This window comes from Pezoporus flaviventris, unplaced genomic scaffold (genome assembly GCF_033815535.1).
Source record: "Pezoporus flaviventris isolate CSIRO_AGI_PZ_B2104156 unplaced genomic scaffold, CSIRO_AGI_Pfla_v1 ptg000015l, whole genome shotgun sequence".
In the NCBI taxonomy this organism is placed as follows: Eukaryota; Metazoa; Chordata; class Aves; order Psittaciformes; family Psittacidae; genus Pezoporus; species Pezoporus flaviventris.
This window is the reverse complement of record NW_026892563.1, coordinates 16,236,655-16,252,059: the sequence shown is the minus strand read 5'-3', so window position 1 is coordinate 16,252,059 and position 15,405 is coordinate 16,236,655. Positions and strand designations below refer to the sequence as shown.

General features: G+C 39.5%; 1 protein-coding gene across 2 annotated transcripts in view; it reads left to right on the top strand.

Annotated features, from left to right (window-relative positions):
- Positions 1-15,405, top strand: part of SIM2 (SIM bHLH transcription factor 2) — a 57,900-nt gene extending 42,495 nt beyond the window's left edge. For both annotated transcript variants that reach the window (XM_061453583.1, XM_061453582.1), the window contains 4 exons: positions 3,717-3,864; positions 5,745-5,913; positions 7,052-7,460; positions 14,334-15,405. In XM_061453583.1, coding sequence (XP_061309567.1) covers positions 3,717-3,864; positions 5,745-5,913; positions 7,052-7,460; positions 14,334-15,058 — 1,451 coding nt within the window. In that variant the 3' untranslated portion in view covers positions 15,059-15,405. The remainder of the gene's footprint in view (positions 1-3,716; positions 3,865-5,744; positions 5,914-7,051; positions 7,461-14,333) is intronic.

Sequence of the window (15,405 nt, the reverse complement as noted above, 5' to 3'; positions counted from 1 at the left end):
AGCCATTCTCTAGGTACTCTGTCTGAATTACAAAGATAAGTGATTGTAAGTTTAAAAACAAACAGAAAAAAAAATGTGAGCCATATGCATAGAAATTCATGAAAGTTTCAAAGCAAATAAATGCCAAGAAGCACAAAATAAAGGCTATTGCTTGGGCAACAGTGTACAATCATGGTTAGAATACCAAGTAATAGGAATTATTAAAACAGATGTAAAATGTACAAATTTTCTCTGGGGAGCACTGTTCTAACTCCCCCACAATCCATCAGTAAATGTTTGAGGAATGTGAACAGTAAAAGGTTGGCAAGTTTGACATCCCATTCTCTAAAGCAATCTGATGATTAAGTGTCATCTGATGAAGAAATCTGGAGAGAAACATCTTACACCTAATAACGGTATTAAGGGAAGAAAAGAAAAAAAAAAAAGGAAATATAAAAAAGGAAATCCTAAACTAGGGTAAGCAATTGCTTTTTCAAAGAGGAAAAAAATCCTAAACTGAAGACCTGAAACAACTGAACTTTAAGTTGGGCAGTGCAGAGAATAAAACAAAGGAAACAGCAAGGAGAACTAATTAGAAAGGATATAACAAGAACATCAGACCATGAAGAAACTGTAGATGTGAATATTTGCCTAAGGGGTGCTAGTAGCATACAGTGCTTCCTGTTTTAAACATCTGATTAGCTTCCAGATTTATGAAAAAGCTTCTGGTGTTTGAACTAGTGCTATTTATTTCTATAGCACCATCAATATACACAGTGTTTGCTCTGCAACTGGGGAAATGTGTCTACACAAATAATGAGTCCCTGCCTAAGGGTATTGCATCCTAAAAGACAGGATAGAAAATCTGTTCCAGTACGGACAAAATACCCCTCTGTTCCAGTATAGACAAAATATTATTCTGGCCTGGGAGAAGTCACTTCATTTGTACCATTATCTTTCTGCGCGGATGATTTTGTGAATCCCACGTGTTATAACATCATTGCTTTTCCCACAAAAACTTTCACAAGAGTCACATCTCAGTGCCTTGGCAAGGCAAGCCCAAGCCCAGTCCCTAGTCCCAGCTTCAGCCACAGCCCCAGCTGATGTCATCATCACACAGTTTTGCTGCTTCCTGGAAGTCAACCTATGTATTTCTAGAACCTATCTTATAGCAGAACACAGTTTACACTCTGGCTGTGGCATTAAGTTTACTTTTACTTCCCCAGCAATCAGCCTTTCTGACAGAGCTCCACAGGTTTTTAAGAGGGCAGAACTGTAGAAGATTCTGCCTTAGAAGATTCTACGGCACCATCCACTGACCATGTTGCTTGAGGTCTGTGCCGATGACATGCCAGACTGTGTGTGCCAGGGAAGCTAAACTAGTAACTGCTGCGAGGTTGGAACCAAGAAGTCCATTTCTCTTAGTTGCATCCTTAAATGCAGAACTCCCAGCCACATGTCTGTAAGCCTGATGGAACATTTTAAAATAGCCATCTATGACAAATCAGACGGACCAGCCCAACCAGCCCAGCGTCTTTTTCAGTTTGCCTGCTAAACCAGGAGGGAACCACAGCAGCGGAACACCCAGTTACAAATGGCACATCTAAAAGCCAAGGCTAAAGCCACTGAATCCTCCTCATTTGATTGCAGTGGAGGCCACCAAGAAGTCTTAGCCTGCACAGATCGTCTTGGTAGTGAATTTACCTCACTCCCACTTCTGAGGTTTCCCAATCAGCATCAAACATGGTAATTTAACACAGAGCCAAAGGGAAATTGACCTCATTTACTGTATCAGAAGCACAGCTACTGTCCTCTAGCCAAGGTCAGACTTTCCTCAGATTGCTAAAAATGCAGGAGACATGGAGTCCTCCCCTGTCCCACGAGAAATATTGGTTTATCCATATAATTAGGAAGGAAAGCTGAACACTGTAGTTCTCTGTGGTTTTCACATCTTTTAAAATACTGTCTTAACTGGAGAGCTGAAACAGGGATTTAAAAAAAATCAGTGTGAGAAAGTCAAAACTAATCCCAAAGCACATGGAAGAACTTTGTTATAGCTAGAGATCCATTACAACGTTAATTTACATTTTGGAAGACTGAGTAGCAAGGCATTTTGAATTCAAGGGAAACCTGACCATTAAACTAGCATGAAGACAGTTCTGAAAATCCTAGACCGCATTAAAAAAAAAGTATCTGTTAGATGATCTAGGCCAAAATGTAAGCATTGGTCTATTCACATTATTCACATTACTGCTGTCTATATTTTACTGTTACTGCACTCTCTGATTATTTTTGAAATTACAACTCCCTACTCTCCAAAGTAAGAGCTGAACACAAAAAAAGTCAACCCCAGTGATGACCAATAGCCACATAGTTAATTACCAAACAGTAGACAAATACCAAAAATTATGCACCTTTTAATTCTCAATTTAATATTCAATGTCCTCTTTGTCAGAAAACTCTCCTATGAGTACTATTTATAAAGGCTATATTGTTTCATTTCAAGTGGTCATTTGCTCTACTAGAGTTGGCTTAAAGCAAAAGCTGTTGCTCATTTTCCTTAGTTTGTATCTGCTTCTGCACCAAGCATTTGGATGAAGCCTTGGGTGACATGGTTTAGTGTGAGGTGTCCCTGCCCATGGCAGGGGGGTTGGAACTTGATGATCTTAAAGTCCTTTCCAACCCTAACTATTCTATGATTCTATGATTCTATAATTCTATGTACTATTAGAGAACAAAATTACAGAGACCTTTGCTAGTAAGTTCAGTCTAATAAAAGCCCTACATTTGCAAGCCCTACATTTGCAAATTAATTACTTCTATATCTTAATTGTTTTGTATAAAGAAATTGCTGCTGTTGATCACCGGTTTTGAATATAGTTTATGTAGCAAGATCAGTCCCTTATTTCCTAATTTAAAATAAATAACTGATTGTATGGAAGAGTAAGAGGAATGTTCCAGGGGCACACAAGAGAAGAACCACCTTTGAAGGCTGGGCATTAGCTGTTAGTGAATCATCAGATAAATGCCTGGCACTGAACCAGAAATATCTGTGGCTAGATTAAATATTTAGACATGCTACACAACCCTTATTATACCATAGCCTTATGCCAAAACATCTTTGTTCAGAGTGAACCCAAATCTGAGTATAGAGGATTATATATTTAGTGAAATCTATCAGATAAGTACTCGCCCCTCTGTCCTTATCTTTATTTGTGTGCTGAAGAACCAAACACCATTATAAATTTACCATTTAAAATCAAACTTCGAAATGTAGAGCTTACGGAGGAAAAAGCATCATATCATAAAATACATTGCAAAATACACAGTCCATCAACCTATGAATGACAAAAGCACTTCCAAACACAGTGGAAAAATTCAAGATTGGTGTATCTCCTTCAAAATACTTTTGCTGCCTTAAACTTTTCTTTTTCAGTTAGAAAACTAGAAACAGTAAGTGTTTTTGCAGTCTAAGCGTAAAGGAGCAGGGTGGCCGTGAAAAGAAGGAAGACAAACCTTTATAGTTTAAGGCATACTATTAGTGAAAAATAACGTTACCTTGTGAAAGGGGCAGGACTGGTGTCTTTGCAAGGGTGTTATTTAAAGTTTGGTGGGAGAACAAGGAGATTTAAGGGAGGGAAATGAGAGACAAAAGTCCCTTCCTTGCAGATAAATCTCTCCAGGAAGTGGTCACAAAGCAAAGCAATAAGAAATGCTTTTTTGTGTTGTACTCACAGTGTTGGTGAAAGGCCAAGTCACAACCAAGTACTATCGACTACTGTCCAAGCATGGAGGCTGGGTTTGGGTACAGAGCTATGCTACTATCGTGCATAACAGCCGTTCATCACGGCCTCACTGCATAGTGAGTGTCAATTATGTCCTTACGTAAGTCAAAATACTTTGTACCATTACATGCTATCAGTAATAGATTAATTTTGTGTGTTATCAGTAATTGATTCATTTTGTGTGTTACCTGTAATTGATTCATTACTAATTAAATCCTTTAAGTTTGCTTTACTTGTGTATCATTCTGTGCTTGCATATTAGAGCCACTTTCTTCTTCTCATATCTTCCCTCTTTTAGTTACATTGAGCTAAAAAGAGCTAGTATTCCTGATGATTATCTCATACACCATATGCTTGAATGTAATCCTACTTGTAGCTGTTTGCATTAGATCTGGGCCCCAGTTCTGTAATTGGTGTCAGAGCTGCTCTGAGGCTGTCCAGACACAGTGACAGCTACTGCTACGCAGCAGAGATTACAACGTCAAGTCTGGGAGACAGAGATAGGTTAGGAAGGGACATTTGAATCACTGAGGATTCCCTCACTTGCCTTGGGTTTCACAGATACTGAGTGTAAAACTACACACAGTGGCGAGTAGCTCCCACTGAGCTTGTGAAAGTACAGCTCTTTGGACCTGCAGTTTATGAATTCTAGCTCAAGTCATGAAGGTGTTACAAAATTCCTATCCTGATATAAACCTGTGAGAGACAGAATTCTATACGGAATGAGAGAGATGAGTAATAGTGAAACAGGCTGTGACTGAAAAGACTACTTTGGGAGGGGGAAGAAAAACAGGGCTAGTGGGCACCCCTTGTGTTGAATAGTGTAAAAAAGCAGAGAGCTGTACACTCTTCTTTTTACTAGACTGGTTAATTTCTTATCTGGACTGAAAGTAAGATACGTTTGCATGATATATGTGGTAGGGTCATGTGTGTTTGCATACTGCAATGTTGTCTCTGATAACCTGACTTTGGGGAGTCAATGTGTATAAGTTGAGAACCCATAGGGTGTTTCCTTAAACTCAGCCCTAGACACACTGGCAAATGCTGCCCTCATATCTGTACAGATGTGAGAGCCAGCAACATGAGGGAAAGACAGAGCCCTGCAACGGGCTTGAGTCCCAAGAGCTGAGGCAAGTGATTTGACTAAAAAGGAGGACACAGTACAAGGGATAGAACGGCGTATTCTTGAGTTGAATTTACTTCCAAGTTATTCCCCCATTAAAAATTGATGGAAATGAGTTCTAGATAGAAATTAAGAGAGAAGTAGGGAGTTTTACTAGTTATCCTTTCAAAAATACGCTCCACTGTTGCTATTGACAAAACCAGGGAAGACCATTTAAACAGCAGAACTGTATCAAATAAAATTTCCAAAATACTATCCACAGTCTGTTCTTGATTTTTTAGCCCCTTTTGTACAAAAAATCTGCCCTGTCTGTGGGGCAGAAAAAAAATGAACAGAACAGAGCAGAAATGAAGGTCTAGAAACTATCAGAAAAATGACATTGTACCTCATGTGATCTAGTTACAAGCACATTGTGCTGACAGGAGAGGAGCATGGCTCCTTTTCATTTTCTCGGGGATAATTGTAAGAGCCAGAGCAGAGACCAATTCCTGATTATGTAGTAGACAGATGAATTGATCTGTGTCTCTCCATTAGCTGACATGGCTGTGATTTCAAACTGCAGGGTGCCACCAATAGCTGAGAAGTTGGCATAGCTTAGATTCAGAGAGTGGAGACATTTAGTACAAAGATGTTAATGTGGCTCCCAGTGGAACGTTTCTGATAGACTTGTGTGGAGATGGCCTCAGACCATAAGATCCACTGCCTGCTGGCATCCCCAAGCTCGCACTGCAGACTCAGTGAAAATCTTTGAAGAATCAAAATGAAAATGCTGTGAAATCTAACATGTATTTTCAAAGGAGTTATTTTGGAATTGTGCTATGTTTGAGTACGTAATTTATTCGACTGTTCTTTTACAGAGATATTGAGTTTAAGGAACTTCAGTTGTCACTGGACCAGGCTACCATTTCTAAATCACAGTTTTCATGCAGAAACTCAGTATCTACCTCGCAGGAAACAAGGAAAATAGTGAAACCCAAAAGTAATAAAATGAAAGCAAAACTCAGAACAACGCCTTACCCACAACAGGTAACTTTTCAGCAATATTTCTTACCAATTCTTGTTGTAGAGTGCTTGAGGGAGGATAGACATCATCCAGAACTGAACTTACTGTATGAACTGACTATAGTATGCTCTGCCGCAAGAACTCCCTTGTAGGCTGTAATGCAATTAGACTCTTTTGTTCTTGGGGTGGACAGCACATGTAGTACAAACCAATGCTGGCAAGTGATACAAACAAAAACTTTTGGATATAGAGTATGTAAAGTACTTCAAAACCAATGTGCTTTCTTGGTAAAAAGAAGAAAAACATATACTAAGAATAGCTGTGTTGTGAAACTGCTGCTGTAGAATGCATCTCATTCACTGTTGATATGCAAAGTTCTTAGTGTCACATAGGTACTGGCAGTTTCCTTATGCTGGAGAACGTGTTAAGAATGAATCCTAGCAAACAGAGCATTGAGTGGGATTTGGGATATCTCTCTGTCTATGGATGAGCTAGAACCAGACATGAAAGGAAACGGTGGAGATTGTCCATAAAATGAGACTGACACCCACCATGAGGTATTCTGAGACTTTGCAATGAACGTTGACAGAAGGGGCTACTATTACCTTAAACTAGCAGTGAGTGCAGCTAGTACATATACTGCATTCAAAACAGCGAGAGCCCAAAAAGCATTTGAAGCCTGGAGAGGAGGGTGGAAGAGAGTGGGAAAACTACTGTGATAGAAGCTGATCTGAAGGACAGGGTTTGTGTTCCTATCATTCTAAATCTTGTCATGCCAACATATGCAAAATCATATTCGTGGTCTGCTACTCCATAAATCAGAGATTTCCTGTGTTTTGTGACAAACTTCTACCCACTAACATTTACAAATGCCTGCACTTCATAGCTAAATGCAACTGACAAAACTATCAAATAAACCCTTAAAATTAGGATGAAAAAATAGTTTGGTTTTTTTTTTTTTTTTTTTGTTCTTATGTTAAGTGCAAGTAGTTATCATGATGACAAAGATCTTCAAATGCACTGGTAAGCCAGTCCCTTTAGCCAGTGAGATGGGAGCTCAAGGAGGCCCAGCTCTGGCTGCCTGTATGATATGTTATGCAGTTTCATATTAAAGCTAGTCATTTAACTCTCTTCCCCTCCTTTTTGTATTTCTTCCCCCAGCAATACAGCTCATTCCAAACAGACAAACTGGAATGCAGCCAGGTGGGAAACTGGCGATCCAGCCCTGCAGTGAATGCTGCCACCATTCAAGAACAAAACTTCCATTCAGAAAACAGTGAACTTTTATATGCCCCGTCATATAGCTTGCCTTTCTCTTACCATTATGGACACTTCCCTGTAGATTCTCATGTCTTCAGTAGCAAAAAGCAAATGCTGCCTTCAAAGTTTGGGCAGTCTCAAGGAGCACCTTGTGAAGTGGCTCGATTTTTCTTGAGTACGCTGCAGACAAATGGAGAATGCCAGTGGCATTATGCCAACTCCTTGGTACCCAACAGCCAGTCACCATCCAAAAATCTTCCTGATCAGCCAGTGAACATCATCCGACATAACCTTGCACAGAGTTATGAAGGTGGGTGTCACTTTAAAAAAAGAAAATAAAAAAAGAAAAGCTGTGGGTGTCTGGGGAAGATCTGTAATTGTAGTTTGGAAACAAGAATTACAAAGTGTTTAGGAAATATGGAAAATCAGAAACAGCAAAGTGTTACAACCACTATGTTTATAGTATTTATATCCCTCTTCCAATTGCCATCAGCACTTGATTAGGAATATTATCAAGGCATCAGTTGCAAAAATGTAATCACCAGAATCACTTTTAGAATAGGGCAGAAATAACACCTCCTTTAATATCAGCACAGTTTATCTTTGTGTTTGCACTATCAGTCAGTTATTCAGTGCAATTGCTCCAGTAAGCCATCTGAAGTCAGAAAGAAACAAATATACTTCAGATCCTATACAGACTTTAAAATAAATGTGATTACTATAAAAACTGAAGGCTGTCCTTTCTGAGTATGAAGCCATTTTGTCTGTCTTTACCTTATAGTTACTCCAGTGAATAAGTAAAATGCACTGTCTTCTGCTTTATTCAAAAATGTCTTCAGTGTTCCTCCCCATCCAACTGCATTTTCACTCATGCAGATGGTCAGCTCAAATACTTTGAAGGAAGCACTAAAGACACTGGCTTCTCTGAGATGACAACCTGTAAGAAATAACCTTGCAAAGCCAACTTAACATAAGCAAGCTTAAGATACACTCTAATCTTTAGATCTCATATACCTTAAATCTATCTGCATACACCATTTTGATTAGTTAAAAAATCATCGATGAGGACTAAGTGGTTGACATATTGTTGCAAAGTTTGATGGAAACACTCCTAGCCTCATTGAGGATGGGATGGAAGTAGTAGTGGAAATTTAAAATAAAAATGATAGAAAAGACAGGCTCAAGATTCCTGAGCACCAGAAACACACCAGAAACAAGCATTTATTCACTTAGAGACATGACATCCTGGACCTGAAGGTGATATCTGCCCATGTTAAAAGCTGAGCTTGCTACATCAGACAGAAAATGGTATCAGACATTGAATGTGTCTCCCACAGAGGAGCAAATAACTTCTGCCCAGGGCTTTGTCCTTCACAGGACCATTCAGCCTCACCTGGCTGATTGACCTCACCTCACTGGCTGTAGCGTTCTATTTTACTGTTCTGTGTTTAGGTTTAAAATGAGCAAGACTGAAGCTCTTCTTACAGCCTAGGGCAGGTTAAGTGCTTTCCTTGAGCTTATGGTCCTCTGATGTGCTGGCTTTCTTCTGTCGCTGTTGTGGACTGGGTGTGAAAAGGAGTAGCTTTAGTCCAAAAATAAGAAATGGTTTTGTCCGTTCTAAAGATGCTGTATCTTTGTGGAAAAGAAGAAAAGGCTGTATCTTTTGAGAAAATGTATAAAGACTGCAGTAAATCCTGCAGCTCCCCAGAAAGCCTGCAGGAGCAAAGCTATCCTAGGTGTACAGAAATCAGCCCAGCTTTTCTTCTCTGCTTCTAGACTAACATATGCCATGAGACTGACCAAGAAAGTAGATCCACCCCTAGCTGGTCAGAGGGTGCCATCAGATACACTGAGAATGGATGTGGAAAGAACAGCCTGTTCAGAGAACAGTCTGTGAAATTGATTGTGGCCATAATACTTGCCAGAAAACCCCAGTGAGCTTAGCAGCAGACATGCAGTTTACTGTTGGTTGGTTGGTATGGGCAGATAACTCCTAGTAAACATAAAGCCAGAAGGATTCCACAGGAACACTGTTAAATATGTTAGGGTAAAAAAAAAATCCTAACAAAAACCTGCAAGCAACTAATATTTTTCAATTTCCTCATGAACAGGAAAATAGAGCTGTGATGCCAGTAGTTCTTACCTCTGGTTCTACTTCTACATAGATTTCGTTGCTTAGGTTGTAATATGTGGGTTCTCTTTACAGTACAAATGTAATGGATCCTTTTATGATTTTATAATGATCATGAGATCATTAAAATGAAATGTTTTAATAGGTCTTTACCTATTGGACATTTGATGAAAAATGACTTGGTACAATTAATTCTCTATAAACGCACTTAAAATGTACTGTTTTGGAAGGAAAAATGAATATGGTCAAACACAAGCCTGGTCAGAGGTCGTTGCTTGAGTTCACACAATGTTACAAGAAGGGAAATTAAAATGGAACTTCCACTGCAAAGAGGATTTATACCTAATTGTTCCAGAGTTTGTTTCCTTCTGAGGTAGAACTAACCCTGTTGAACTTCTGCTGAGGCTGGTGTCAGGGAGAAATCCAAACCTTTGGAAGTGACTTTTTGCTTTGAATTGAAAGGGGCATCTGATCTTCCTAACATTGTCAACTGCTGCTTTTTCCAGTGGTTCACTGAAAAACTGACAGCCAGTAAGCTTCAAAGCAGAGTGGATCTGCTTAGCGTCATTATCTTCAATCCAAAGGCAATGCCAAGTATGACATCTGGCAACCGGGTTGGATGTAAGGGCTATTCCACATCACATGCATAGAAGCATCTGCCAAAAATGCCGTAGGCCAGAGACATTTTTCTCTATGGAAAATAGCTTCTTTTGGAGAGATCAGAGATTTTAAGATGATCATGCCAAGCCGTCAAAGCTCTGGAAAAGCACGTAGCAGATAAAATTGCCTGCAAATCAGATGCTGCTGCCTCGGAATCTGGTTTTGAAGCTTCTTCCACTTCTTTCCAGCTGGCCTAGTCATCAGAAAAGAAACACACTTCAGAGAAGGCAACCATATTCTTAGCCGGGGAAGTTTCCTTTGTACAATTGATGGATACATTACTACAGTACCCACTTCTCATCAAGTTATGCTGTGGGCCAGTCTGTACTATCTGTGTGAAGCTTGGTGCTGCTAATCACGCCAAAGCTCAGGAAATTATGAAGAATACTAAGAAAATCTGTGAAAAAGCCCTGGTCTATTTTCCTCCCCCAGACCAAGTCCACAGGTTCAGCTAGTGACTACCAGAAGAAATACATGACATCTTCTTTGAAAAGAACACTCTGCTAGAGACAAAGAGGTCTTGAAGATCATGTTGCCTTACCATTGTTTTTGGAGGGACAATAATGGGGAACGTAATAATTGCAACACCAGCTCACGCCTCACCTGATTTTAAATTAGAATTCAGACCAGCACAAAGCACAGATATTGAGCTAATCTAAAGAAAGTGTTATTCATGGGCATGGACAGTATTGAGACCTGTTGTATCTTTACCTTGTTTGACACAGAGGAATATCTACATGCCTTTGTGACACAGGAGTGCATGACCTGAGCAGTACAGCTGTTCCGCTCGTTGGTCTTCAGCAAAACTCAGAGCGACTGGGTAATTGCTCCCTCTTCGCTAGTCACTCTTGTACAAAGAATTAAGAAATATAGGCTACATGTCAGCATTCAAGTGTTGGCATATTGTCTTTTCAAAACATACAGTAATTGTCAGATTAACTCTTCTGCAATAAGCGTAGATGATAAAGCCCAAGAAAAAAATATGCAAGACAAAACATGCATGAAGAGGGCTTCAGCTGTATCCTAAAAACAGACAATGGTTTTCACAGCCAGGATGCAAAACTCTGCTGATAAGGACTGCACACATTTCACATAACAATCAGTGCTGAGGACCAGTCTTCCTTTGCTTTAACTTGGTTCCAAGATGCTTTTCTTTCATTTGTACTGAAATTACATCCAATAAGAGAACAAGGAGCAGCTCTGCCTATTAGTGTCTTGGTGCAGAGAGGCATGTCTGTGAATGAAATACTTTTTCTGCAAACATCTCTTCCCATTGAGCATCATCTGATCTTTGACTGCACTGTTTAAAAGTGAGGAGGGAATGCTCCTCACTGCACACTATGTTTGGCAGAGGAAAGCTCACCCTAGTATACTGTAACTATGAATAGACATGTTTTAGACAAAGACCAATACCTGCTAGAGTAGCTTTCCTGTTCCCACTTGGTTGGATGCTGAAATCTAAGCAGGCTGACAGGTGATGGGGCTCTTATCTCCAGGTTTTCCCTCAACTTGCCCAAGCTGTACTTTGCATGCCAAGCAGGAAAGCAAAGCTACTTGGCAAGAATTAATGAAGTCATGATGCCTGAAGGACTCAATTTGTGGTTGCTGTTGCAGTTGCAGGCTGCTCTGAATGAAGTGTAAATTAGTATAAAAGGCCTTCTAGAAATGTGCAGTGTATCTACCTTACTTGGTGTGGCTGAGCTGCTCTGGAAGAAGAGTGGTCCAGAAAGCAACCCAAATTAATGCATTGACTTCAAGGATCGTAAAGCATTTCCAGTACTGGAGAAGTGCAGAATGCATGGGATCCCCATGCACCTGCTGAGGCAGGTACTCTGGCAACTGCCCATGTACCAGACGGATGGAAGCAATCCTGGAGTGCTGCCTTTCTACAGCAATACAAAGAGCTGGTCAGCTTTCTAGCAATTTCTGTATGAAAAGCTCAGCAGCAGGAGTCTGTTACAGGGCATCCTTGGGTTTTTGTCTGCAAAGAAAGACACAGGCAGATTTAAGTCTAGCTCCAGCAACTGTTCTGAATGTGAGTGGACAGAAATGACTATGCTCTGTTGCACTGCAGACACAACTTGGTTATCTGTCTGGTCTAACTCCACAAATGTGCTGACAACCTTAATGGAAGCCTGCAAACAATTAACCAGATGCTTACCTTCTTCCTCAACAGAAGAGATGAAAACCAGTTTTGAGAAACAGGATAGAACGAAATAGATAGTATCCTGTAAATCTCCCAAGTGTGCAAATTACTTCTTGGTACCAAGAAGGCAGACAGCAGCCCAGCAGAATTTGAGAATGTAAAAATGAAGATAACAGGACAGGGGCCAACTGGTTGCTGTGATACTGCAGCTTCTTACAAGTCTGGGCTCTAAAAATGGAAAAGCAGAATCTTTTGTTCAGAGATTGGAGAAGGGCCATAAAGCAACAACACTCCGTGCTGCAGTAAGAGAACAAACCCATCACTCCTGTGGATGTCTCAACAGGGAAAAACACTAAGATCAGTATACCAGATTAGTTAAGCCATAATAGTTATATGGCAGTAGCTCTCAGCATGCATACTTATTTCACAGTAAAAATGCCAAATACAGAGTTAAAATTATAGCAATGTAATTACACTGGTAAAATTTCCAAGCTACACTCAAGTATGCGGCTGAACCCCTGTTTTGATTTGTGATCTATGGAGGCCATTTTTCAACAGCTGATGAGAATTCAGTTTACTTAGGACTGCATGTACTTATTGGTACAAAACGCATACATGGAAATTAAAAAGAATAACTTGAAGGGTTGTTGTTTCTAGGAGGGTGGTGGGTTGATCAAGAAGAAATTGGATCCAGATTCCTGTTTAAATTCTGGTGTTAATTATGTGGTGTGACTCCCTCTGAAATTGATGAAGCTTTGCATATAAAAATGGTACAATTGAGCTATTTCTGCTTCCTCTGTTATACACGAAGGCTTCGCCAGTCTCGTATAGCACAGGGAATATTTAATTATTAGCAGCTACAGTTATATCAGCAACCACTACAGGGCACCTACAAAACTTTTCAGATGTTGAATAAATTTTTTAGAAAAACAGAAAATGCCTTTTACAAAAGGCACTTTGGTGTCCAGGGATTTCAGCGAGCATAGCACAGAACAGAGTTTAGGTTTAATGTGAGAAATTTGCTAAGTAAGTGCCTCATTTAACCTTTAACATAAAACTTTCAAATATGCCTTGCAGGAGCAGTATAACTGCCAAACTGTTCATACAAGACAGTGCACAAAAAATACTGCTCACCTAACTTTAGCCATATTGTACAGGAGTAAACCAGTGGCTTTCTCCCTTGCCATTTGCAGATAGGAGTGTACAAAATGGAAAAGCTGGGTAAACCAAGCTGAAAATGATAAAAATAATTCAAATTGTTTCAAGAGTTCAGCTACCATGCAGAAGCATAAGAGAAAACTAAGATTACTCAATAGATTTTAGAGAACAAGCCTGAATAGAAATCCTAGATTCACACTCACTTGAAAATTTAAGAATCTAGCTTCTGATTTTCCATGCATACCCAGCTCAGCACTCCACATTCACACAGACATTCTCAGTGTATGTTGTAAATTAGAATTATATTATACATATAGCTTTATTGCATGATAGTTCCTTAAAAGGAGAGATACAGCATTACTCAAGAAGTATTTGTGTTGCTTTTCAATAGGTGATTTTCTTGTCTGATGATAGTTTTTCAAAGAGAAAAAGGAAAGGCTTTTTAACATGACACACTCTAGATATTGGATACATCACATATACACGTCACGAATTAGATACTGACACAGCAGCACTTAACACTGCGCACTCTCTTCTTTCCTTACAAGGAAAGAATCCGATACACTTCCAAAGTGACAGGAAGAATAAATTCAGTTTTACACTAACCACCATTGACATGTAATTAATGCTACCCATCTTTTGGTAAATCATTTGATAAATCTCTGAAAAAAGCTTACTTAAGGTCAAGATTTTTGATAGCAGGTGACATTTCCAAACCCTTCTTTGGTTTAATTTCCCTTATTTAACTATGTTAATAATGATAGTTATTTATAATTATTTAGTCAAATAAACAAATGGGCATGTCACATGGAAAACCTTTTTGGAATTGATAAGCACTATTGGCATTTCTGAATGGGTTGGTTTTGGGGGTTTGGTGCTGGGTTTGTTTTCTTTTCAACTTTTCAGCACTGTCTTAAGGAGACTTACTCAAAGCCACTGAAGCAAGTGGGAAGTCTCTGGCATCTTCCTTGGGGCTTGGATCCAGCCCAAACCAAATGGGTATTACCATTCAGTTATAAAAAGTGTTAGAGTCTAACTATTATATGAGCTCACTGTCAGTAATTAACATGTTTTCTCTTTCCTGCAAGTGCCCATATCAAACAGAAGATACAGCCAAGAAGCTCTATCTGACAACTTTACAAGCTGTGCAGCACCCATGCCAGGCAGCAGATACAAAGAAGAGATTTACGATTCTGGCATCATGAAACCCAGCAAAATAGACACCAGGATGCAGCCACCTCACCACCTCATTAAAGAAGAAAACAAATTAGCTTTTAACAGAGACCTGCAAGAAAAAATGAGCATTAACGAAAGTTCTTTTTCAAACGCAATAGCCAACTCCTTGCTGCCAAAATCAGAATGTTTCCAGTCTAAAGCTATAGGACAGTTAAGTCAGCTCCTGCCAATGCCCTCAGTATATGAGCAAACAAGAAGGATTTGTATGAAAGAACCCAAGTATGGGCACATTAGTCACCATTCTACAAATCTAGATGAACTGGACAATGATGAGAGAATGACTGCAAAGCTTGATCATGACTCTGAAAGTGAACGCGTGATGGATGTGAGACCCTCTGGACAAGTTCCATTCGTGCTTCTAAATTATCACCATGTTTTAGCAAAACATGGTACATTTCAAACTTCATCATGTACAGCAACAGGACACGGAGAAAATTATGGATACAATTCCGAGGAAGTAAATACATTTATTTACAAAAACCAAAGCCCCTCATCAGCTTCTTCTCCAGAAACCCACAAGGAAACTGCACTACCCCATTATATTGGAACTTCGGTAATAATAGCCAATGGAAGGTGACAGTAATAGAGGAATACTTACATTTTACTGAGAAGCCAAACTGCAATGATTTGCAAAAAGCATGAGAAAACATTTGGTTACAAAATGGTTACATTTACTGAGCATAGCTGAAGGTCAACGAGGGACAGACTCGTGTTTTCCTGGCAAGCCACAGTGTAACAGTACCTTCAAGGTCAGGAAAAAACCCTACGTCTAGCTTCCATGCTTCATTGTCACAGATAAACTCGAGTGCCAGTGAGAAGACAGACATGTTACAGATCTTATTTTTGTTATTTTATAGTGTGCAACAAAATTAAATGATAGGTGTTACACGCAGAGATTTATATAAAGAACACTTCTTCCTTAAC